The 27,886-nt window shown below is 36.9% G+C and overlaps 2 protein-coding genes across 2 annotated transcripts in view; one reads left to right on the top strand and one right to left on the bottom strand.

Annotated features, from left to right (window-relative positions):
* Positions 1-8,241: 8,241 nt before the first annotated feature.
* On the bottom strand, positions 8,242-11,390 carry LOC116625027 (keratin-associated protein 6-3-like). The gene is made up of 3 exons (XM_032393317.1): positions 11,236-11,390; positions 10,008-10,022; positions 8,242-8,590 (listed from the first exon to the last, which is right to left on the bottom strand). The coding sequence occupies exons 1-3, from the start codon at positions 11,388-11,390 to the stop codon at positions 8,242-8,244; spliced, it is 519 nt and encodes a 172-aa protein (XP_032249208.1).
* Positions 11,391-23,421: 12,031 nt separating this feature from the next.
* The window catches only part of LOC116624998 (keratin-associated protein 20-1-like), a 5,817-nt gene continuing 1,352 nt past the window's right edge, over positions 23,422-27,886 (top strand). Inside the window, exon 1 of the mRNA XM_032393289.1 lies at positions 23,422-23,464. Coding sequence (XP_032249180.1) covers positions 23,422-23,464 — 43 coding nt within the window. The remainder of the gene's footprint in view (positions 23,465-27,886) is intronic.

Raw genomic sequence — 27,886 nt, forward strand, 5'->3', positions numbered from 1 at the left:
ATATAGAAGCTGTGAGTTTTGACTCAATCCCACCATACTTAAAAAAGTGGCCGTCAGATATCAGGCCTTCTTCAGATATATTACATACTTGAAAAAATTCAAGTCTTTGGAAATTGCCCTAAGGACACAGAACAAATGAAGAAACATTCATTCAAGACAATCAACTCAATCTAGGTTTAATGAGAGTCTTTATCTACTTAAATCACAATCTGTTCCTTCCATCCTCCCTCCCCCAAATTAACGTGGCAGAAGCTCAGCTCTGGGCAGAGGAGGCCACAAAAACAGTACTCCCTCCCCTTGTTAAACGCTACATTCTCTCTCCTTTTTGGGCAGGCCATTAGTGCATTCATGCTCTCTTGTTCTATGTTGCAGTGGCTAAATTCCAAGTGAACATGGCCAAGAGGTATGTGGCTCCCTTCATTTACCCAGTTCCCACTTGTAGTGCCAAGCTCTATCCATCACCCAACAAGCTAATAATCTTGAGGCCCTATCTTTCCTTCTATCACCCCAGGCTACTCATAGGAAGGAGGTTTCATCACAAGTGCATCAAGCCTAAAAAACTAGAGGCTACTGCCCAAGCCCAGTGATTGCTAGTAATGCAGATGTGTCTTTATGAGAGAATAAGCAAGCAACTGTTCCTATCCCCAGTTCTGGACTAGTTGCTCAGGTATTTTGCAAAAAGCAAGAAACAAGCCATAAAAACAGAGAGCTCTGAACCTTTCCTCAAATGAACTAGTTTATTTAGAATAGTGTGTGGGAAATTCAAGCTTAAGGGCATGCTTGAAAACAACAGAGATTCTGAGCATAAGCAATTAAGAGGAATTTTGTTGCTCCGTGACAGCAACAAGCTAAACCATAAGCCAGCTGGTTTTATCAGAGGGAACCAGGGGGAAAGACAGCTAAGATGAGCCCTCCTGGGTGCAGGGCAAACCTTAAAGACTGGCCTCAAAATATATATATATACTTTCATTGAAAATATATATATTCTCATTGCTGGGTGAAGAATTCTATATATGAAAAATTCTTTTGGCTGATTGTGTTGCTCAGGTCATCTGTCTCCAGCTTATTTTCTGCATACTACTTCTATCAGTTTCTCAGAAGGCGAGTTGAAAATACCCAAGTGTAATTGTAAATTTCACTATTTCTATTTTCAATTCTATCACTTTTTATTCATATATTTTGAAACTCTGTTGTTTGGTGCACACTTAGAATTGTTATTTCTTCCTAGTTATTATTATATTATATATATTATATTATATTATATTATTATATATTATATATATTATAACAAGAAATTGTTATTTCTTCCTGGTTATTCCTTCTTAATTGTTATTAATCCTTATACCATATGTAATATGTCTCTTTGTCTCTAGTAATTTTCTTTGGTCTGAGGTCTATTTTATCTGGTGTTAAAATGGCCACCTCCTGCTTTAGTTTATTAACAATTGCATGACATAACTTTTTCCATCCTTTTACTTGCAGCCTACCTATGTCAATGAATTTGAAGTGTGTTTCTTATAAACAGAATAAAGAGAGGTCATGTTGAATTTTTTAATCCACATTTCCAATATCTGTCTCTTTTGGCTGATGTATTTAGACCATGCACATTCAATGTAATTACTGATATGCTAGCATTTAAGTATTTCATTTTATTATTGTTTTCTATTTGTTTCTTCTAGTTCTTGTTACTCTGTTTATTTTTCTTGCTTTTCTATGTTTTTTGAACATTTGAGGATCTTAATTTATTTATGGTATTTTTGAGTGCAAATATATGCATATATTTGCGTAGCTTTTATAATGCTTCCTCTGCGTATTATAATATTAATATGCAACTTATAACAGTGTACTGATATCAATACTTATGGCCACAAGTGAAGTGTTGGGCATTTACTTTGATTTAGATCCCCTTATCATGTCTACTTTTAATATTATTGCCTTGATTATAATGTTATAATTTTTATTTCAACCACCAAATATGATTTCTAAAACTCACGAGGAAGAGTTTAGTCTATTGTAGGTACACATATTCTTGTTTTATTTCATTGTGCCTTCTTGATGTTTCAAGAACCCTTCCTTTAGCATTTCTTTTCTCTTCAGAGAACTTTTTCAAGTCAAACTTTAAATGTCAGTTTGCTAATGACAAATCATTTTTTTCCTTCTAAGGATGTTTTTATTTCCCCTTCATTCTTGAAAGATAGTTTTCCAAGATGTAAAATACATGGATGACAGTTCTTCTCTTTCACCATTTGAAAACTACTATGCCATTTTTTATTACTCCATTCAGATGACAAAGCAACTGTCATTCAAATTGCTGTTTTTCTTTAGATATCTGTTGTGCCTCTTGTTTATTTTCAAGACTTTTTCTTTGCCTTTACTTTTCAAATATTTAATTGTGATGCATTTTGGTGTTTATTTTATTTTGTTTGATCTAAAAATACTCATTGACAGGTCCCAATGGTAACAGAATATTAATTTAAAATTATTAATTATAAGATATATGCTATTAAAATATTATATTTCAATGATAAGGAAGGCTTACTCAAGGCTTTTAGGCAATCAAAGAATTTACAAAGGATAAAGAATTAGGCTATTAATCAGAATTTTCAAAAAGTTACATTCAAAAACAGAAGAGAGAGCATTTAAAGACTGATAAAAGCAAGCATTAAGACTTTATATCTAATGAAGCTGTCTTTCATGTAACAAGGTATTAGAACAACAGTTTTCAGCGTAGAAGAAATTAGGAAATTCTGCACCCAAAAGGTTATACTGAGCAGCAAGATGGTGGAGATATATGGATATGTTTATGTATATACTGTAGGTGACTATATGTGTGTGTGTGTGCAGTGATATATATTTAGTGTAATATATAACCCAATCAAACACAGGGATTAGATTTGCGGATTAATAATATATAAATATGTTGTGATGACAAAGTAGTAATAAACCAACTAAAAGACAAGGGAGTAGCAGGACAGGGAGAGAGAAAAATAAATTAAGCTGCTGTTGTATAGACGACAGTGGAAGTTAAGAATATGAATATAACTAGTATATCACATAATAAAAGGTTGAATAAAAAAAAAGAACTTACCACATTAAAATTGTTATAGATACAAAGATACCCAAGTAACCACTAGAAAAACTACAAACCATTCAAATGCCATTTTTTAAATTTATTAAAGTGTATTGAGTTTTGAAACACATCAGTCAGGGCACCTGAGTGGTTCAGTCGTTAAGCGTCTGCCTTCGGCTCAGGTCATGGTCCCAGGGTCCTGGGATCGAGTCCCACATCGGGCTCCCTGCTCTGTGGGGAGGCCTGCTTCTCCCTCTCCCACTCCCCCTGCTTGTGTTCCCTCTCTCGCTGTCTCTCTCTCTGTCAAATAAATAAATAAAATCTTAAAAAAAAAAGAAACACGTCAGTCTTATCAATACATATGAATTGGTTTCATTTATCTATCAAAGAAAACATTTTAAACTTGGTTCCTGAAGCAAAACATCACTATATGTTGTATACATACCTAAACAAAATTGATTCAGAATAACAAAAAATAAAGGCATATACAAAGATATCTCCTCCAGGATTTTGATGGTTTCCTGTCTCACATGTAGATGTTTCATCCATTTTGAATTTATTTTTGTGTATGGTATAAGATAGTGGTCCAGTTTCATTCTTCTGCATGTTGCTGTCCAGTTTTCCCACCACCATTTGTTGAAGAGACTGTCTTTTTCCCACTGGATATTCTTTCCTGCTTTGTCAAAGATTAGTTGACCATATAGTTCTGGGTTCATTTCTGGGTTTTATATTCTGTTTCATATCACTCAGCCATAAAAAAGAATGAAATCTTGCTATTTGCGATGACGTGGATGGAGCTAGAAAGTATAATGCTAAGCAAAATAAGTCAGTCATAGAAACACAAATATCATATGATTTCACTCATATGTGGAATTTAAGAAATAAAACAGATGAACATGGGGGGAGGAAGAGACAAACCATAAAACAGACTCTTAACTACAGAGAAAAAACTGAGGGTTGCTGGAGGGGAGGTGGAGGAGGGATGGGTTAAATAGGTGATGGGGATTAAGGAGGGCACTTTGTTGTAATGAGCACTCAGTGTTGTATGTAAGTGAGAAATCACTAAATTCTGTACCTGAAACTAAAATTACACTGTATGTGAACTAACTGGAATTTAAATAAATACTTGGAGAAAAAAAAGAAATATCTTACACTTACCAACATCTATACAACAAATAATATGCACGCCCCCTTTGTGAAGATACAGCTGTATGAGGCCAAGACATAGATGGAAGCACACTAATAATGGGGGACTTTAAAACAGCACTTTCAGAACAAGACAGATGGAGTGGAGAAAGTAACAATACTATCAATATTATCAATATAGCAATATTACCAGTAAGGTAACTTTTATGGTTATATGTTGACTTTTATACCCTAATAATAGAGAATGAACCTTCTTCTTGGCTCCCACAGAACATCCACAAAAATTGACCATATATTTTGTCACACAGAAAGCGTTAGTAAGTTTTGTAAAGTAGAAATACTAGTAAAAAATACTCTCTGATGTCAAACAACAAAACTAATAAATGCTGGGGCACCTGGGTGGCTCATTCGTTAAGCATCTGCCTTAGGCTCAGGTCATGGTCCCAGGGTCCTAGGATCGAGCACCCCATCGGGCTTCCCACTGAGAATTTCTCCCTCTCCCACTTCTCCCTCTCCCTCTCCCACTCCCCCTGCTTGTCTTCCCTCTCTCGCTGTGTCTCTCTCTGTCAAATAAATAAATAAAATCTTTAAAAAAAAAACACTAATAAATGCTAACAAAAACAAAGAACAGAAAGCCCTTTAAAAATAAAATCAAACAGTGAAAAAAACACCCTTTAACTCGGAAAATAAAAAGCCTTCCATTAAAAAATTCTTGGGTGAGAAAGGTCATACAAATGAAATTACAGGTTTTAAAATAATTAATAATAATGAAAATGGCCCATAACAACATCTATGAGAAATATTTAAAGCATTTTGGGTAATTCTTTTTTTTTTTTAAAGATTTTATTTATTTATTTGAGAGAGAAAGAATGAGAGAGAGAGAGCACATGAGAAGGGGGAGGGTCAGAAGGAGAAGAAGACTCCCTGCCGAGCAGGGAGCCCAATGCAGGACTCGATCCAGGGACTCCAGGATCATGACCTGAGCCGAAGGCAGTCACTTAACCAACTGAGCCACCCAGGTGCCCCTTAAAGCAGTCTTTAGAGAAAAATTCATAAGATGAACACTTTCATCAGTAAAAATGAAAGGAAATAAATTAATATTTCATAATTATATTTTATAACACAAAGGAAACTTTAAGAAAAAACAAAGAAAGCACAGATAGAAATAATAAATAGCAAAGTAGAAATTAATGAGGCAGAGAATCAGAAAAAAAAGGTTATTTAAATAATGAACCAAATGAAAGAATTAACAGAACATCTAACTTGATGAAGAAAAAAAAGAGACAGAAACCATATAAAAAATAAATAACAAGAGGGAACATTAATATAGAAGAAATTTTAAACATCATATGAGACAACTTTTCAGATCTCTATGCATGTAAATTTGAAAACCTGTATGAAATAGATAATTTCCTAGGAAAATACGTATTACTAAAATGGATACCATTGGATTTAGAGATCAAAAATAGTCCAATTTCCTTGGAAGTAATAAAGAAAATTATTAACAAAATAATTCACGCAAAAGCCAAGATCCAGATGATCTCTCAGAATTCTACCAAATTAGAGGACGAGATGGTGCTAATATCACTTAAATTGTTGAAGAGCACTGAGAATGAAGGACAATTTACTAATTCCTATGATGAAGGGTGAATAACATTGAGTCTGTGGTGGGCAGACTCTCCACATGACCCCTTGATTCCTGCCTCCTGATGCAAATGCCCTTGTGGGACCCCTCCTAATGGGTGTGAGGAAGACCTGTGACTTGCTTTGTAACCTATAAAATATGGCTAATATAAACGGTTGTGTGTGATTATGTCACATAAGATCGTAGCATTCATCTTACTGGAGTCTTTCTTTTTCCTTGCTGGCTCTGAGAAAACAAGCAACCATGTTGGAAATTTACTTAGCCAAGAACTGTGGGCAACCTTTTGCAGCTGAGGGTGACTTCCAGCAGAAAGCCTGCAAGGACTACTGGGTATTTACCCCAAAGATACAAAAGTAGGGATCCGAAAGGGTACGTGCACCCCGATGTTTATAGCAGCAATGTCCACAATAGCCAAACTGTGGAAAGAGCCAAGATGTCCATCGACAGATGAATGGATAAAGAAGATGTGGTATATATATACAATGGAATATTATGCAGCCATCAAAAGGAATGAGATCTTGCCATTTGCAACGACGTGGATGGAACTGGAGGGTATTATGCTGAGCGAAATAAGTCAAACAGAGAAAGACATGTATCATATGACCTCACTGATATGAGGAATTCTTAATCTCAGGAAACAAACTGAGGGTTGCTGGAGTGGGGGGTGGGGTAGGAGGGATGGGGTGACTGGGTGATGGACACTGGGGAGGGTATGTGCTCTGGTAAGCGCTGTGAATTGTGCAAGACTGTTGAATCTCAGATCTGTACCTCTGAAACAAATAATGCAATATATGTTAAGAAAGAAAAAAAAAAGAAGAAGAAGAATGTAGCAGGAGGGGAAAATGAAGGGGGGGAAATCGGAGGGGGAGAAGAACCATGAGAGACGATGGACTCTGAAAAACAAACTGAGGGTTCTAGAGGGGAGGGGGGTGGGAGGATGGGTTAGCCTGGTGATGGGTATTGAGGAGGGCACGTTCTGCATGGAGCACTGGGTGTTATGCACAAACAATGAATCATGGAACACTGTATCTAAAACTAATGATGTAATGTATGGGGATTAACATAACAATAAAAAAAAAAGAGAGAGCCTGCAAGGGCCTCTGGCCAAAAACCAGCAAAAAAATGAGCCTTTCATTCCTACAAATACAATGAACTGAGATCTGCCAACAAAACATGAGTCTAGAAGTGAATCCTTCCCGAGCAAAGCTTTAGGAGTGACCACAGCCCCATCCAACATCTTGAATTGGAATCTTCTGAGACCCTGAAACTTCTCAGACTGTATCCGAAATAGAGTCATCTAACTAAATATTATGGCCCACCATGCGTGCCAAACAGTTTTATAATTTATTACCAGCTTGGGATGTAAAAGATTATTAAACCATTCCTTGGGTTATGTCTTTCATACCTTTAAAATGCATACCTTTAAAAAATGTATACCTATTTTAAAATGATATCTTTAAAGTGGAAGATTAAAAGAAGAGAAGGATAAGGTGCCTGGGTGGCTCAGTTGGTTAAGCGTCTGCCTTCAGCTCAGGTCATGATCCCAGGATCCTAAGATCAAGTCTTGCATCGGGCTTCTTGCTCAGTGGGAGCCTGCTTCGCCCTCTTCCTCTACCCTTCCCCCCTGCTCATGCTTTCTTTCTCTCTCTCTCTCTCTCTCTCTCTCTCCTGCTCTCTCTCAAATAAATAAATAAAATCTTTTAAAAAATGAAGAAGAAAAGGATATAGCAACAAAGTTCATTTATTTTAAGGAACATGAATATGAAAGTTTGGGAAATTGGTTCTTTTCTTTATCATGTACTATTTGTCAGGCAATGCTTAACCTGACATATGAGTGATAGTTGATTCAGTGTTAACAGTTACCTAGCATAAGACATTATTCCCTCAGTATCAGAGGAGAAGGAAACTGAAGTTTATAAGAAAAAAAATTATTTTTCCAAGACAACTGACCTAAAATAATAAGAGAAAAGTATCTCCCAAATAAAGTAATTGTTAGCTTTCTTGAAAACAGAAACAAAAAAAAGGTAATCCTAGGCATCAAATGACTGACATAAAACCAGGGCTGCTGTTGGGATTGAACAAGTTTATTAGGTCAACACAGAAACAAGCTCCGGCATGAGTATCATCGGGGCAGTTGCTCCGACACCATCATCCTGATGAAAGCAGAACTGTGGGGGTCACAGGTGAATTTCACCACCTCCCACTTCCTGCGTTAACTCAGGGAATCTGTAGGTTAGGTTGTGGGCAACAACAGACCCTGCTAGACTTTCATCACGCAGGATATCATCACCCAAGGGAAAGGCTCAGGACGTGTGGGGCTCAGAACTGGTGAATCCCACGTGCAGGTGCGGAGGGTGAGAGTCTCCCATGGCGACCTCAATTAGTAGCATCCAGAGCCGCATCCAGAGCCACAGAGAGAGCGGGAGCCGTATCCGTAGCCACAGCCAGAGCCGTATCCGTAGCCACAGCCCAGTTTGCGGAAGCCACAGCCATAGCTAGAGCCGTAGCCACAGCCCTGGCCTCCGTAGCCATAGCCTCCGTCACCGCAGCCTCCGTAGCCAGAGCCTCCGTAACCGCGGCTTCCGTAACCGCAGCCTCCGTAGCCGCGGCCTCCGTAACCGCAGCTTCCGTAACCGCAGCTTCCGTAACCGCAGCCTCCGTAACCGCGGCCTCCGTAACCGTAGCCTCCGTAGTAGCTGCCACACATGGTGTTTGTTGTTGAGGTTTTGCTTGCGTAGAGAAGGAGAGAAGTGTCACTTCAGTGTGGACAATTCCCCCCTGCAGAGACCTTTTATACACCCTCCAGGTGGGTGGGATCCATCACACAAGTCATCCCATTGGTTAATTTGCAAGAGCTCTGTGAGTAACTTGTTGACTCCTGGTTTTAGGGTACGGCTTTGGGGACAATCACATTTGCTATTGTTTAGCCACATTGAATCATTTGTGAGTCATTAATAAGAATCAGTTGTCCCAGCTTCAAAACCCTACTTTTACAAGATCTTCACGTTAGCAATTTGTAACCAGTCTTTATGACAAGAAATAGCATTTGTAGTAGACATTCTAACCTCCAAACAACCAAACAACCAGTCTTCTTTTGGCTGGCATTCCACAGGTCATAATAATTTGCCTTAACTTGAGATTCTCCATCTCTTCTTTTCTGTTCCAAACTCATTTTTTTTTCCTTTAGAGATTTTCCTTATTTTCACATGAGAAGTGGCTTACTAGGAAAAGCTAAAAGGTGTCACTCAATTTCATGAGTCTATTAATAAAAAGCCAGTAGTTTGAAATTCTGGAACAGCTGGCCTGAGAAAACTGGGCTTTTCTTTCTCACTTACATTAATATTTTCTTTTATGACTCTAATTTTAAACCATCAATTTTTTTCATGGTTTCAAATTTATGTCCTGAATCTATAGCCAGAAAATAGAAATGAGATTTTATTTCCTTTATGAAATTGCGTTTTCATGAAAGAATTTTCTTTAAAATTTGATATATTTGTAATATTTGTGTTTTAACTCAAAGATTAATATATAGACATTTCTTTATTTAAAATAATAACACTGGCAGGGGTATCTTTCATGGCACTAATAGATTTTCACCAACAAACAATGAAGTCTTGGTAAAGTATCTTGGACTATGAGAAACATGTTACTAATGGCCAGTTTTGTTTTGCTTTTTTTTGTTTTAATGCCATACAGCTCAGAGCGTAACTCAATGATCAAGTGAAATAGCCCTCTAATCTTATATTCTTAGTAAGATGACTTCGTAGGAGTCAGCAGAGCATAATAGATATGAACACAATTTCTGAAATCAGCTCTCTGGGTTCAAATCTTACTTCTATCACTTGTAGCTTTGTGACTACTATCACAGCGTGCTTCAGTTGTTCTGTCTGCAAATAAGTTAGGAATAATAACACCTACCCCACGAGACAATTTCGAAGGTCAAATTAGCTAGCGTGTGTCAAGCACTTACAACAGTGTCTGGTACATAGTAGGTAGTAGAATAATCTTTGCTATTATTATTATTTATTTCATCCCCTGTGTCCCTGGATCTAAGCTTTAGTGGAGAGTGGATGAGTTGAACAGGAGAGTATGGGTCCTCATTTAGGGGTCGTGGGTCATTGCAGCTGAAGGAAAGAGAAAACTTACCTTATGGTTGTGCATCTAAAAGTAGAGAAAAGCACACTCTCATTTTCCTGAGAAGGAGCAAGTCCCATGAGTGACCCAACAAACATAACACAAGCAGGTAGAGAATATAACAATTGGTGCCTACCCAGATGGATTTGAGTTCAGACTCATTATTTTCCCAAGCACAATGAAAAATTTTTCTGGCTGCAGAGCCATGCACTGAATGGCAGGTAATGCATTGACCAGGGGAGATTTTTGGTTAATGGGAAATGGCAATTTGCCCTCTGCAGCCACACGTGTCAGCGCAGGACAGATCACTAGCATCCGTCTGCACATTGGAGTCCACCTCAGGAGAAGCAGGAGTGGTGAAACCTTTAATTCAATTGAGCTTTCATTTTGCACACTAGAATGTCATTGAACTTTGTTATTTACCTGGAAGGGACAAGAATAAATGTTTTACCATCTAGTGGAAATGGTGACTCAAGATAGAATTTGGTAAAATATGAAAATAAAGCATATTTGTACCCTTGTAAAGTTTTTTTATTAAAAAATGTTACCTAAGGGGTGCTTGGATGGCTCGGTTGGTTAAGAGTCTGCCTTCGGCTCAGGTCATGATCTTCGGGTCCTGGGATCGAGCCCCACATTGGGCTCCCTGTTCAGTGGGGAGTCTTCTTCTCCCTCTCCCTTTGCCCCTCACCCCCCTCATGCTCTCTCTCTCTCTCTCTGCTCTCTCTCTCCAATAAAATAAAATAAAATGTTACCTGAATTATGTATTTAAAATAAAATGAATTGTTTTATCTTTAAAAGAAATATTGGGCAATATTACATATCTCATACTTTAAATAAAACTTAGCCCTTAACACTTTAATTTTTCCAAAGCTAAACAAGAGTAACTTTTTCAACTGCAATGGGCAGATGAATTTGAGGTTATTAATACACCCAAAACAATTGGAATCAGTTTGCATAGTTTCTGTGATTTCATAGAATTTCATTATGGAATTTAAATTTGAGCCCCCAGTGAGAAAACCAAGGTCAGAGAGCTGTCATTCAATATACATGATCTGACTGTGAAAATCTTGACACAACAGCAGAGTAGTTGTGGGTATGGAGGCCTCACTATGCTTAATGAAATAAGAGATCTATGAGAGTTTTGCTGTTGGTGTTGTTCATAGTTAATGCAAAATAATTTGTAATAAGGACAACATTGCCTGTGACTTCCCATACCTACTACTAAGGATATATAAAAGACCTTATGAAGATAGTGATATTCAAACTCAGGGAAGTATCTTCCTCTTCTGCACCATCCTCCCTGACACCATGACCTAGTACAGCAGCGGCTATGGGGGCTAAGGCTATGGTGTGCTTGGCCGTGGCTACAGCTGTGACTATGACTCCAGCTGTCATGGGTACGGTGGCTACAGAGAGGGCTGCTGCCACCCATCTTGCTATGGAAGATATTGGTCATATGGATTCTACCGGAAAATTCTAGAACGACTGGACCCACCAGATTTGTCCTCCCATGAAACATGGATTCTGCTGCTGGTCTTGTTTATCCCATCCCATCTTTTCAAAATAGCAAAAATCTAAATCGAGGCTATCATGAAAGAAGTACAGATACCATCTTTCTCTGGTTCCGTTGTGCAAGATCATAAAGAATATCTTTTAAAACGCAACAGAAGTTTCCCCTTGATCTCTAGTACTTCTTTCAATAAATTTAATCTTTTTTGCAAAGATGATATGTTTTCACATTTATTTACTTTCACTGTCATTTTTGCATACGGATGATTATAAGATAAAAATGTGCGTGTAGTTACTCTCCAAAGGGAGTGATGCTATTTTCCTCCATTTGTTTTTTCTTTCTTTTTTTTCTTTTTTTTTTTTGTCCCTCTACATATTTCCCATACTATTTAAAGCTGAGCTTCCAGGTGACACAGCTGATTGCTTCCTCCTCAATAAATTTGGCTTCTCTTTAATTCACAGGCCAAATAATTCAAAACATACCTGAATTCTGAGAGCTGTATCGAGCTGGCTGTCTGCCCTTGTTTCCCCAGAACACAGAGGAACACACCCATATTTTAAGTGGTGCTTCTATGAGTTTTCCAGGCGTCTGCTTTCTGGTAGCTTCACGAGAAAGCTTCTCAGGTGTCTGATGTCATTCACCTAGAATTCATGTCTGGCCTGGAATTGGACATAGGGAATGCTGTACCAGCCCTGAGAACCTGGCTGTCCTTAGCAAATCTCTTTATGTGAGATCATTTTGATTATGAAGTCCACTTCATATGTTCATTCAGGCTTTCATTCATTCAACACTCAGTGTGTAAAGAATGCCAGGCACACTGCTGTTTGGGGAAGAGAGTATTTTGTAAAGATTTGAAATTGTTTCTGTTGTCATGTTACTGAATTATTGTTGCTGTTTTTAAAGATTTTATTTATTTGAGAGACAGAGAGAGAGCACAAGTGGGTGGGAGGGGCAGTAGGAGAGGGAGAAGCAGGCTCCCCACTGAGCAGGGAGCCTGATGTGGGGCTCATCCCAGAACCCCAAATCATGACCTGAGCTAAAGGCAGATGCTTAACGGGCTGAGACACCCAGGCGCCCCATGTTACCGAATTTTATATAGATGTACCATCTGTAAGACACTGATACCTATGTAATATTAAAATGTGAAAATAAAATAATAATGTGTTTAAATTTTTCCAAATGAAGAGTTGAAGAGGGTTTTGACCCTATTTACATAAAAACAAAGCTTCTCAAAATAATTTGTAAAAGCAAACTGTTGCAATTAAGGAGGATACATATTTATTAGTCAAATTTCAAAAATAAATTATATAACTAGATAATGGGATTCAGACTGATTCAAAAAATTTTTGAAAAATGATTTGGTGAGTATAATAAATAATACATTTTTTCTAATAATTATAATAAACTGAACTTAGAACCAAAACTTCAAATCTCCATATGACAAAATCTTAAAAATTTTCTAACATGTTAAAGCATAACCTATCATAATGTGAGTTCTTATTGGTATAAATAATTTTATATGTTTTATATTCAATTATTATTTATCAGGAATTAATGCATGAAACAAATAATAAATAGTTATATTCAAATTCTGGATGCAGGCTCCAAATATTTACTCCTCTAGCTTTTTTTCTTAAAAGTTTGAAGAACACAGCTCTAGACCAGGGCTTATCAAACTGTGGTCTGTTGACATCTGTGGGATCCAAAGACACTTTCAAGGGGTTCATAAACCCCAAACTATTTTCATAATATATATATTTGCCTATTCCAATCTAATAAGCCCATGAATATACACTAGAGTTTTCCAGCTAAGTGTTATGTATGACATGCGACCACAACAGACTGAATGCAGAAGCAGATATGAGAAATCCATGTCCCACGTTTCTTCTGCCACTATTTCAAGAAAACCTTCCTTGAGAAATTCAGTGATGACTTTAAAGCCAATTTGAGTATATGAGAACCCAAAAGGTAGAGGAGAGAGGACACCCAGCATGAATATTTGAATTTCTAAATAAATGCTTCATTGCATAATATAATGGCATACTCCTATAGAAAGTCATGGTTCACAAATAGATAAAATTCTCAGGATGAAAAAAGTGCAGCTTTACATTAGCACTTTAATGTAAATATAGTCAGTTCATCATCAGTAAGTAGTAGAAAACATTATTTGGTGTGAGGAGTTATTTGCCTGATGGAAAGGAATTATATAATTTAAAAGATATTTTACTTCAGATAATTCCTCACTTTTATCACTTCCTCACTCAAATAGATATACTTCAGTTCCTTGACTGTATATCTAAATATGCCATAGAAATTACTATTTTAAGAAAAAAACAAGGAATATTGGGTCTAAGGGCTTGAGTATCAACATTTCAAGGAACCTGAGTATAGGCTTTAATAACAAAACCAGAGCAAGAAGATCCCTAAAATACAAGAATCTAGTTAAGGACATGTGATATGATTATTGTATTCTAAGAAAAACAGTTAATAATATTTGCTATAAGGACATCTCCTTGTTACTGACACAAGTGTTTCATGAAGCTTTCTTATTATACTTTGCCTGAAATATGAGGTCATACTGCCTCATACACCATAGAAGGTGTGTAAAATTCCCTATGCAGATGTTGACATTCAAATTGAGGAAAACAGTTCCCTGCTCCACAATGGAAACCTCTCCTCCTGATACCATGCACTATTACAACCACCATTATGGCAGCCTGCCCTATGGCTCTGGCTCTGGGTGTGGGTAGAGTGGATGTGGGCATGGCTGAGGTTGCCCATCTTGCTGGGGCAGATAATGGCCTATGGCTTCTACTAAGGAACATCCAGAGCAGCTCAGTCTACTGGACTCCTTCACCTATGATTTCCTGACTCTACTTCCATGGTTTTTCACAAGAGTAATTCTATTCCCTATACAAACTGACAAGCTCATCCCTGGTAACCTGGAAAACACAAAGTTCAGATCTGATGTACTTCTCAATTGATGAAAATAGCCAGGAATGTGTCAAATATTACAAAGAAGTTTTATCTTTGATATCGAGTTAACAACATATCTTTTCTATCTTTTTAAAGATTTTATTTATTTATTTGAGACAGAGTGTGTGTGAGCAGGAGTAGGGGGAGGGCCAGAGGCAGAGGGAGAAGCAGACTCCCCACTGAGCAGGAATCGTGATGCAGGCTGGATTCCGGCACCCCTGGATCGTGACCTGAGCCTGAAGGCAGAGGCTTAACCAACTGAGCCACCCAAGCACCCCTATCTTTTCTATTTTTGATCAATATATTTCATAATGCAAAATGTTAAGTTCATTAAAAAATGTCTTTCATATTCCGTATTATTGCACTTTATTTAGATTGATTAGTATAACTCTGTGGGGAATTGCCTTTGGACCTCGACTTTGTCTTTATTCTGAGATGATCATTTTCCAAAAAAGAGGGATATGGCCATCATTCCTTTATAACAACATCCTATAAAAACTTTGCTTTCATATGTACCTATAGGCAGCACTATTGTTCACACATAAACAAGTTAAATGCCATTTCATACAATAATAGCACCATTTTCTATTAACATGTACTAGAGATATTTGTCTTTGGCTGTTTTTCTAAAACCCCAGTTAGGTCATATCATTCAGATATGGGCCTTTTTGGATGTGTGTAAGTGCTTTATTCTGCCTCTCCTTCTTCTTCCTATTCCTCTGGGTTCAACAGCAAAAGAGTAAAAGACATACCTGCATACTTGGTGGGTCTGTTCTCATTTTAGAGATCTATCAGAAAAAGCCACCTGGCTCCCTTCTTAGTAAACAACATTTCAGCAAACTGGATCATCACTTTTCATTTGCATTAGGGATATTAACCTTGTTCTTCCAACTTCTAATTTGAAGAAAACAAAACTTTTCTTAATTATTCTAGCTTTCTTCCCCAAGCAAATGAGGAAAAGCAATCTCCGTAAGATACTAATGAGGAACAATGTCTCTGAACATCCAGACAGTATTCTCAGATATCCACACATGTGGCTGAAAGCACTCTAGATATTTCAAAAATGTATTATCATTTGAAGGACTTTTAAGCAATGTGTATACTTTATATTCTATTACATTATATTTTAAGAAGTTCTATTTCATTGTCTCAGCAACTGAGACAACTCAAGGAATTCTCCTCCCATTTTCCCTCTGGGATGGTGGGTGTTTCTCAAAAGCCCTGTATAACTGACACATACTCAAGTAATGAATGATAAAAAAGATATTTGACACAATATCTTGATAAAGGATCATAGCCTTGCAGTGAGAAGAGTTGCTGGCACAGGGTATGCGCCTAATAAATATTTTTAACAAAAAGATTAACGACAATGAATGATGTTGAAAATGTCTCCCTGGAATTTCATATTCTACTTTAGCAGAAAATGACAAAGTAGGGATATAAAATATCTCCAGGGTCTTGATGTACTAATAATGTTATTTTTCCCAGAAAGTATTGATTGTCTTTTTATGTGCTCTCGGTGGAGTACTTAGAATGGAACGTAGTTTTATCATAAGAAGAAAACAGGGACATTCTCCATCCCTCACTCAACTATATTATGACTAAGAGACTGGGGACAATGAGTATTACAGATCACTCTCAATACTTAGGGTAGATCAAAACCACCTCTTAGAGTAAGATAACTGTTTAATATGTAATTAATTAAATTTATTAAAATTCAGCTATGTTTATCTATATGACCTTTCAAGAAAGATTCTATTTGAATATCATTGTATATAGCTAGATTTCAGTCATCATCATTGTGCCTTCTGCCTTTAGCTTTTTCAAACCAACCTCTTTTGTCTCTTTCTTCTGGCCAATGTCAGTAAGAAGTACCTCAAATACTGAATTTAAATGTTCATCTTAAAGCATAACCTGGCTCATAGCCTCTCCTAAGAGAGAATCCAGCTCTTTCATAAGTGAGAAATGTTCTCTGTCTGCATCATACATACCCTTCCAGTTGCCTTCAGAATAGAATTCAAAAGTCCTGCAAGTCATCATGTGTCCCCTATGCTGATACGTGGCTGCTTTGTGAGGATACTTCACTCCAGATGCCCCCCTCCCCCCAGAGCAACAGTTAAGATGGATGGAACTCAGAAGATGAATGGGTAGAGAAGTCTCCAGAACTACTTGAACTGACTAGAGGAGCACTATACCAAAATAAATTTGACACACTGTAACAGAGAAAAGCAAAAAATCCCCCCATTCTGCCCAGTATCTCTAACAGTTTGACTGAGGTGTAATTGATATACACAAAAAAACTGCACAGATTTAAAGTATAAAATGTAATGAGTTTCCACATATTATTAAATCCATGAAACCATCACCAAAATCAGGGTAATAGACATATCTATCACCTCCAAAAGTTTCACCCTGCTCTTTTGGGGTTTTTTTGTTATTGAGGTAAGAGCACTTAACATAAGATCTACACTCTTACCAAAATTTTAAGTTCACAGTACAGTATGACTAGTCACAATGCTGTACAGAGATCTCTAGAACGTATTTATCTTGCATCATTGAAACTTTATACACTTTGAACAGCAACTCCCCATCTCCTCCTCCCCATAATCCTTGTCTACCACCATTCTATTCTCTGTTTCTATGAGTTTGACTATTTTAGATGTCTCACATCTAAAATCATGCACTATATCCTTCTGTGACTGACTTATTTCACTTATCAAAATGTCCTCCAGCTTCATCTATGTTGTCACAAATGACAGAATTACCTCCTTTTTTAAGGCTGAATAATATTCCATTATACGTATTACCACATTTTTTAATGCATTCGTCCATCAATAAAACATTTATGTTGTTTCCATATCTTGACTATTGTGAATAATGTTGCAATGAAAGTAAGTGCAGATACCTTGTTGAGAACCTGATTTCAATCATTTTGGATATATACTTGGATGTATGCCCAGAAGTGGAACTGCTGGACCATATAGTAGTTCTGTTTTTAAATTTCTGAAGAATTACCATCCTTTTTTTTCCATAGTGGCTATACCACCTTACATTCCCACCAAGAGTTTACAGAGATTCCAATTGCTCCACATCCTTTTAATACCTGATAGGTAAAACAAAATGTAAGTCAATGTTTCACTTTTTTTTCAATCTTTCACTTTATAACAAAATTGTAAAATTTTCCAAAAATAATAAAAGGTAACATAATTACATATAAAAATACTGGTGTCTGTACAAGGGCATTTGAATATACATTGTGTCCATCTATTCAGTACAAAGAATTGAAGGAATATTCTCCTTGGGGAGAAGCATCATACCAAAAAAATAGACAGGCATTTTGACAGAATTTTTACTTTAGTTAAAATACCTGCCCATGAAACTATAAACTCAAGTGAGGAATCAGCATTCTTTAGAAATCCTATAAAACCTGGTCAAAGAAATTTCACTAACTAGTCTAGTTTGATGCAGATTTGAAAATACAGCAATTATTTATTATTAGACTCATATGGTTCGATTGTGAGAATTCTGACCTGAAAGAAAAAAAAAAATCTAGCCCATGAGAGTCTCTTTGCCTAAAAGAAAAAGCATGAGCTTAAGGAATTTTTCTGGCATAAATTAGTGTGAATTATGAGTTCCGTACTTTCTGCGGTTTGCCCTACCCCCCACCGAAGATAAATTAAAGCCCTGAGAAGATGGTAGACATTTCGACTGAGGACGCTGGTTCCCGATTATCAACGGAACCTTTCATTCCTGCCACCAGGTGCTACTATGGCAACTACTCTGGTGGCCTGGGCTGTGGCTCTGGCTGTGGGTCTGGCTGTGGGTCTGGTGGGGATGGATATGGCTGCTGCCGCCCATCTCCCTGTAGCAGATACTAGTCCTACGGATTTTACTGAAAAACCTCGAGAGGTACTCCAAGACTCCTCTTCTTATGTTTCCTGAATCTACTTTCTGAGTTCTTCTCTTTATGAAATGGTGATTCTCTCATTCTAGAATACTTGGGAAGGAGAGAAGAGTTGCAATTCTACATCCATCGGCTCAGCTGAATAAAATCATCTGGAATGTCTTGCTTTATAAAAGAAACTTCTCTTGTTACTGCATTACAGTTATGCTCTGCATACATTTTAGTTCAACATTCTTTCTGTGAAACAAAATTTATTTTAATTTTCAATAAAATCTGGTGTATTGAAAATACTTTTTTTACATTACTTTTGTTACATCTGTTGCACGCACACGTGTGTGTATTTTTATGACAGAAAAATAGCCTTTCTTAATATGCTAAAAAATTAAAGCCTAAGAATAAATTATTTCTAAATGAAATTTGTTTTTGATAAAAACCGTAATCACGGCAAACACCTGATTATATTTAAACATCAGCCCATATGCTGAGTTTTTAATTAACAGATAAAAATCCCACAATGACACTCCTATTTCCAGTCACCATATTCTACACACCTCTGTCTTGGGCGATTTCCTTACACCGCACATTTGTGTATTTTGAACCGGGCTTCCTGGTGGTTGTACTCGGATGTTCCACTTCACATCCTTTAAGTGACCCTCCATATCCCATATCTAATAGTAGTCCACAGAGTGGATGTGTATATCATCTTTGTCTTTATGAATTTCTAGAAAGTACCACCCCATTACCACACCAGCACATCAGGCATAAGAAATTAAATCAGTGCTTTCATGGGATGGTGATTTTGAATTTCATATTTCCAATTTCTGTTTTGAAGATATCAAAATTTATTTTTATATTAAATACAACTTTCCACCAGACCTTATCAGAAAAAAAGTTAGAAGAATGGAATTTCAACATCAGTATATTAAAGACTTATTTTGACTTAATGTTTTGTGTCATTTTGATCTTTGTTTGAAACTATAAACTTTTCCCCAAATGATTGAAAAAGGCATAGCCATTTTATCAATATGAAATATCAACATGTTATGTGTTGCAGATATTATTCCTTAAGAATAATACAGATGGGGGGCACCTGGGTGGCTCAGTCGTTAAGCGTCTGCCTTCGGCTCAGGTCATGATCCCAGGGTCCTGGGATCGAGCCCCGCATCGGGCTCCCTGCTCAGCGGGAAGCCTGCTTCTCCCTCTCCCACTCCCCCTGCTTGTGTTCCCTCTTTCACTGTCTCTCTCTCTCTGTCAAATAAATAAATAAAATCTTTAAAAAAAAAAAAAAAAAAGAATAATACAGATGGCCAAACAATTCTTTAGGAATTTCAAATTTATATTAATTAATTTTTAAAACTGGATCATAAGATTAAATGACATTTATGGTCTGCTATATAGTATTAGAAGTCATTTCTCATTGTTCTCAGTAGGTAAAATATATTAATCTATGTATCCATCTCATATAATGGAATTTTCTTGGCTTTTTAAAAATACCACAGCCTATGTTTTGAGAGAAAAATCAAATTACACTAAGAAAACAATGCCACTGATAGAATTCATGAGGTTCCAGCACCCAAGACAGTGCCTGGAAGTACTACAGATTTGAATTTTTTTAATGAATAAATGGAAAATAAATAAATGAATTAATAAGGCTGACAATCTTTTGTCAATGTTTTATGTGACTTTTAAAATGCCTTCAAATTAGGAGCTTACTCTAAAAATTAATAGCATGTGAAAATGCATGGCTATTCAGATGTGTACACATTTATCTTCTCCAGATAAATGATTCTCTTTTGAGCCTCCAGAGCCTCAATGATTTTATTTTGTCCAATTGATACTGTTCAAACTCTTCATGTTAAGCTCAGAGGGGAAGATGAATTTTGTAGCAATGCAAAGTAGAGGGTTTATACTTCACTATCCTTTACCTATGTCCAGGAGTACCTGGAAGACAAGCACACAATATCAAATCCTCTGGTGATTCTGATGAAAGAATTAGACAACTGTGTGCTTAAAATTGCCTACTAAAATAGGGCAAAATTACTTTTTTATACATAATTGGAAAAACACCATCAATTCTCTTATATGTTCATATATTATACCTTTCTTGAGTGATATTGTGTGCATACATTGCTTCAGTAGTTTTCAGCTAGTTGGATACATACCAGTTCCCTTTATGATTCACACTTGGATCCAGCCAATGTTGGTTTAAAAAAACCCAGTTCAGTTATGAAAATTAAATGTTCATTTAAAAATGAAAACCTATAGGATGGTCTCCTATAGACAAGGAATTTTTCTCTACACGCACCACGAACTACACCCAGTTGATTCCCAAGCATAACCACATCTGTCTATAATACATGTGTCTCCCGCCACTATTCAGCTAACCTGTGTGTGCAGCTCTCTGAAGCTCCCCACCAAAATATAATAAACCAAAAAAACCCTGGGGACCTAGCAGTGGTAAGGAAGAAAGACAAAATAGAACACAGTTCCACCAGAACTGGTGAACTAAGCCTCCTCATTTCTCATATCTATATCAGTGGTACTTGATCACATTGTGACAGAGGAATGCATAAAATGCCATCAGTTTCCAATAATAGATTACAGACTCTCTAACTGTGGAGCCATCATGCATTAATGGAAAGGAATATAAGAAAAATGCTAAGTTGTGTAGGTAAATGGTCAACTTCACAAATATACTCAAACACAAATATTAAAAATTAATGTAAATATCAATGAAAGAAGAGGTGTCTTTATAATAGGCTAGAAATGTACTTGTAGTTAGTCAATTACTCATCATCATTCATCAGTGAGAAACACTATCTAGGGATGAAAAATCTTTTGCTGTAGTAAAAATAATTCATAAAATTTATAGACATGTGTCTCCAAGTAACTTTCCTCTTCTAACCACTCACCTCATATATGATGATGTAGTAGACGTTAATATTCTTCAAATAAAAAATAGGAAAAAAAAATAAGGTCTTATATGCTCATGGAATTACATGGAGTCTGATCCAAGACATTAAATATATTTCTATATGGTTCACGGAGTGGACAAACCTGTTACAATAGAATTAAACCCTATTATTCAAGGGAAGTGAATAGATTGTGAGAAACCAGGCATTATACTATGTATTTATAAATAAATAGTCATGGCTTAAGGAATGCACTTCACATAAACGAAAGAAATAAAGATTCATAGGGAGCTTTATCACAAATTAGTCTGAAATATGAGGTCAGCATTGTCTGTGGTTTGCCGTATCTACTATTTATATAAAAGGTCCTATGCAGATGGTGACATTCAAACTCAGGAAACTTATTTCATGCTCCTCAGTTGAACCTTGCACTACTAACACATATGTTACTATTGTGGTGGCCATGACTACAGTTATGGTGGTCTGAGATGTAATGATAGAATATTTAAAATCAACATGATAGAACTTCTAGCAGTAATGGGTCTATATAACTATCATCAAGTGCAAAAATTAATAGATAAAAATTGTTGGGGAAGATTATATCATGAACTCAATTAATCCCAACATTACTAAATGTGAAGCAATGGGACAACCAGACACCATATGCCTCCTAATATTATAGAAAAGAAAGAATACAAAGCATCTATACAGTATTTTTCTTGTCAAAAAATAAGAAGAATCATTTCAACCCTCTACATCTACCTACCAGGATAGAGATGGTATAAGGGATAGAGGAACATAAGAAAAGAAAAGTTAAGGAAGACATCAGCCACATCGAAAATTTAAGAATTCTACAGGACAATAATATGATTTTGTTAAAAAAACATAGTGCATGAAGAAAAGAACTATTGGAAACTATTGATTGGAAAAGAACTATTATATCTTTAAAAAGAGTTAAGAGACATTATGCTTAAATGTGAGTCCCAACGTGAAAAAAAGAAACAAATAATGCAAAATATGTTAAGAAAAAATAGCAGGAGGGGAAGAATGAAGGGGGGGAATCAGAGGGGGAGACGAACCATGAGAGACAATGGACTCTGAAAAACAAACTGAGGGTTCTAGAGGGGACGGGGGTGGGAGGATGGGTTAGCCTGGTGATGGGTATTAAAGAGGGCACATTCTGCATGGAGCACTGGGTGTTATGCACAAACAATGAATCATGGAACACTACATCAAAAACTAATGATGTAATGTATGGTGATTAACATAACAATAAAAAATTTTAAAAAACATATTTGTGAACCAATTGAGAAAATTTGAGCATGAATTAAGTTTTAGGGAATGCAAAGGAACTTTAAAAAAAATTTCATCTCTGTGATAATGGTATAGTTATATATGTCTTTTAAAAGCTCATTTTGTGATAGACATACACACTGAAGTACTTATAAGAAAAATACTACTTGTCTTAGATTTGTTTTAAAATATTCAATAACTACAAAAAGTATACAAGGAGAGAAGGAACTGATAGTGGAATACTGACAGATACTAAATCCTGGGGATGTGTTTATAAAGCTTCAAAATACAACTTTATATATTTTTATGCCCACGTGAGATTTACTTATGAAAGTAAATAATAAACATGAAAAGCTTACCCGACTCTACTGAATAAGCTCTATTGTTAAGAAAGTTATTTTTCACTTTATGGAAGACCCTCACATAATATATTAAAAAGAAATGATAGAATTTAAAAAATCAACATTTTAGAACCTAGTCAATGATTAAATTAGATAAAAATTCGTTCAAATATTTTAAGCAAAATAAGTAAAAGCTGAGTAAGGTCTTGAAAAAGAGAATAAGAAAAACACGTGAAAGGCATGTGATTTGAATGCAGGGAAGCTGACTCAACGGCCAGGTCATCCTGCTCATGAGAGCCTCACCTTGCCTAATGAAAGAAAGACTCGGGAAGTGTAGTGATGTAAATTAGTAGGAAATATGTGGTCAACAAGTCCTGTGACATGTCCCACCAACTGAGGGTACATATAAAAGGACCTGTGCAGATGGTGATGTTCAAACTGACAGAAACTGATTCCTTGCCCCTCAGCAAAACCCTCCACTCCTGAAACCATGTCTTACCACGGAAACTACTATGGTGGCCTGGGCTGTGGCTACGGCGGCTGGGGCTATGGCGGCTATGGATGTGGCTACGGTGGCCTGGGCTGTGGCTATGGTGGCTATGGATGTGGCTACGGTGGCCTGGGCTGTGGCTACGGCAGCTGGGGCTATGGCGGCTATGGACATGGCCACAATGGTGTGGGCTATGCCTGTGGTGGTTATGGATATGGCTGCAACCGCCCATCTTGCTGCAGAAGATGCTGGTCCTACGGGTTCTACTGAGAAGCTTCCAGAGAAACTCAACTTACTATTCTCCTCCAACTGCCTGAATCTGCCTCCATGATTCTTCCTATGAATAATTTCATTTTCTATTCCAAAATGTCAACATCATCCTAAGATATCTAAAAAGATAAAATAAAATAGGTCAGAATCTGCAAACCTTACTAGAGTCACTGAAATCATATGGAATGTTTCACAATTTTTAAAAAGCTTTTCCTTTGATATTGTATTGCCTTCAAATTTCTTACTTTTTTGATCAACAATCTTATATGAGAAAAGTTTAGAGTAATTTTAATAAACATTTATCTCATTGAAAGTACTTGTTGCATTTATATTGGTTTTTCTTCATCATTTGTGTGCATGTGTGTGTGTGTGTGTGTGTGTGTGTGTGTTAAAATAAATGAATTTAATATTGCTTTTGGGAAAAGAAAAAAGAAGAAGAAGATAGCAGGAGGGGAACAATGAAGGGGGGAAATCGGAGGGGGAGACGAACCATGAAAGACTATGGACTCTGAGAAACAAACTGAGGGTTCTAGAGGGGAGGGGGTGGGGGGATGGGTTAGCCTGGTGATGGGTATTAAAGAGGGCACGTTGTGCATGGAGCACTGGGTGTTGTGCTCAGACAATGAATCATGGAACACTACGTCAAAAACTAATGATGTAATGTATGGTGATTAACATAACATAATAATAATTAATTAATTAAGGATTTTGGTATGCATGTCTATCATCGAAAAAAAATATTGCTTTTGGGTGATTAATATTTTCAAATGGTTTTGCAACATTGCCACAACTCAATGCTATACATAAGGGGGGAAGATCATAGGAGAAGTCATAATCACAATAATAGAAGTAATATAATCCATTGCTTTAAGTGTCTGGCACATAGTGGGCCCTCAATAAAATATTGCCTAAATGATGGAATGTTGTTAGCTTAAATGATGGGACATAGCAAACTATGTAATAATCTTTTAATTTTTTAAATATTTATTTATTTATTTTAGAGAGAGCGAAAGCGTCAACAGGGGGAGGGGCAGAGGGAGAGAGAGAATCTCAAGCCGACTCCCCTCTGAGCATGGAGCCCAACTTGGGGCTTGATCTCAGCACCGTGAGATCATGACCTGAGCTGAAACCAAGAGTTGGACACTCAACAGATGGAGCCACCCAGGCACCCCAACCATATAATAATTTTTAATGAGTTCTATGAAGTTTTGATTGGGAACATGAGAGAAATTGGAGCTATGACCATATATACACATACCCATCTCCAGACTCTTATTGCCCAGATGATGGCAGATGATTGTGTATGATGGTACAGCCTTAGGGAACCTGCATGCTGCAGCTGAGGAACACTGAGGCTCAGCAACCCTTCTCTTTTGCCCAATCCTCCTATAGCTATGATAGACATGATGTACATAGCGATCATTTTGTTTAGCCAACATATCGCCAAGCTAAACTATCTTTAAATAAAATAGATTGTGGGGCGCCTCGGTGGCTCAGTCGGTAAAGCATCTGCCTTCAGATCAGGTCATGATCCCAGGGTCCTGGGATCAAGCCCTGCATCGAGCTCCTTGCTCGGCAGAGAGTCTGCTTCTCCCTCTGCCTGCTCTGCCTGCCACTCCCCCCTGCTTTTGCTCTCTCTTTCTCTTTCTCTCTCTCTCGCTATCTCTCTCTGTCAAATAAATAAATAAAATCTTTAAAAAATAATCTAAATAAAATAAATAAGATTGCAATTCCACCTATTGGACTCCTCTTCTCATGTCCTAACCAAACCTTCATACTCACATCAGAAATGCCAACTTCATTTCTGACGACTGGGGGGAAAAAAAGTAATTCCAATTTAGCACGCCCATTTTGATTGGCCAAAACCAATGGGATGGCTTAAATTTATAGAAAAATTTTACCTTTTATGCTGTTTTAGCATTATTCTTGTTCATATCATTCATGAGAGATAAAATTCGTATTTAACAATGACCTATCCCTGCAAATATTGCTGCATTGCATTTACATTAATAGTTCCATCATTTTTGCTTTTTTCTGTTTATGTGTGTGTGTATGCATGTGAGAGAAAGGAATAGAGGGAGAGAGAGAGAAAAAATGAGAGAGAAACAGAGAAAATGAGGCAGAAACAGAGGTGAGAGAACAGACTGTCTTGGGCTGTCTCTGAAGTTTTGCTGTATCTACAAATTCAAGGATCTGAACATCCGTTCTTTTTGTCTTGGAATGTATGTAACCCAGGCTTCCATATGATTCAGCAGCTACTACTACATCTGCTCAGACTATCAAATTGCTTTTCTAGGCCAAATTTTTAAATGACGCTTTTGCCCACCAAAATAGTCCTTTTCCCTATCACTACATTTAACAATCCCTGCCTTTGTCCATTTCTTGATGCCCTAAATTTTAGCTGAATTACTTCAAACTGTGCCTCAAAGAAGAGATCACTTGGTCCTCACACCTCGCAGGCTTCTACCTACATTGGGCATGTCATCCACAATATAGTTCACGAACCATTCCCTGCCTGGAGCCTGCTGACTGCCTGACGTTTGATGTCCAAATCCTCCAGGAAGGACCTGCTCACACTGCTCGCCACCTCACCATCTCACCACGATGGTCTTCAGCGCACTCAGTTACTTCATTTAGGCCCATATTTAAAATCTCCAAAATGAATGTGCTCACTTATCCTATTTTCTTTTTCTTAAGAAATCTCATGACATTGGGAAATGGTAAAGAGACAACAGAGGTTTATGGAATCCGTTATCAGTCAAGCAAAGATCATTTTGATTAAGTGAACTTTCTACTTTATTTTCAAGAAATTGCTACATTTTGCTCAGAAAAAAAAAAAAATTGGCCATCATCCCATTTGAAAAGTGAACCCTAACAACGAATTTCAGCTTGACACCCTAGATGCCAAGCATCATTTTGATACTTGAACATCTACCTTAATGATGTGAAGAGATTGTGTAGTAAGTCTTCACCCAACAAAGAAAAATGATGATTTGTTTTCCAATTTCAGAAGAAAGCAAATTTATTTTATTTATTTTTCTTTACAATGCTGGAAGTTTCTCTAATGTCCTTTTACCACTTCCGACATCTCATGCTGTGAATGAGAAGGTCAGTGATATGAGGAAACACAAGAACAATAACACTGTCACATAAACCCAATGTCTTAAAAATGGCTGGCCAATGGTTAGCAACAGATAAATAACAATTGAGTGGTTGGAATACGGCCATACCACCCTGAACGTGCCCGATCTCGTCTGATCTTGGAAGCTAAGCAGGGTTGGGTCTGGTTAGTACTTGGATGGGAGGCTGAAAAATCTATGTGAATTTTTCTGTGAAGTTTCATATAATCTAAATTAGAAGCCTGAGGGAAAGCAGGTTGTTCATCCCATCTATATACCTATCACTACTCTCAATGTTCAAAGCAGTGTTTGTGGAGTCAGAGAAAATTTCAGTTTGGTAGCTATAAAGTCAGGAAACTTCTCCCCCACCTTATAAAATCTCCCAATAGCTATATTTAGAGTGAAAATACATAATTTGTATTAATCTATTTGTCAAAACTCATTTAGGTATACAGGCAGCTTTCCAAAAGTTTGCATTATGACACTTGGCTTTTACAAAAAAACAAAAAACAAAAAACAAAAAAAAAAACCTACATTTGTACCTGTTTTCTCTAACCAAAAGAAATCTGAAAGGGGTTTTTGCTTTTGCAAAAAAAAAGGGCAAAAAGTGAAAATAGCATTCATTGTTGCTTTTGCAGTGAGTCATTACAGATACAAACAGCCCCCGGAGCTATGAGAGTGGTGTCCCCAGCTCCTCTCCCAAGACCTCTGCTCAGCATCTCAGCCTCACCCCAGAGCTCTGAACTCTGTGAGCATCCATGCTTCATCTGGATTTATGTCGTGCATCTGTTAGCAAAATGTGTCCTCAAGTATCAGAAATGCCTAAGAAAGGTTTTTTTTTTTTTTTTTTTGAGCCTGGGAATGCTCAAGAATTTTTTCATATAAATTAATGGTAATTATTTCTTTGCTTTATGCCAATTCAATTTAGGAAAGGATTCCTAGGAACATTGTACTTTTGGACAGTGGAAAAAACCCATCCTCTTAAATAGAAATAAATTTGTTTTATGTAAAGTATGTTTTAATTAAATTCAATTATATTTTAATTTTCATTAAAAATTTGAAATTAAAAAAAGAGA

This window comes from Phoca vitulina, unplaced genomic scaffold, assembly GCF_004348235.1.
Source record: "Phoca vitulina isolate PV1807 unplaced genomic scaffold, GSC_HSeal_1.0 scaffold72, whole genome shotgun sequence".
Taxonomy (NCBI): domain Eukaryota; kingdom Metazoa; phylum Chordata; class Mammalia; order Carnivora; family Phocidae; genus Phoca; species Phoca vitulina.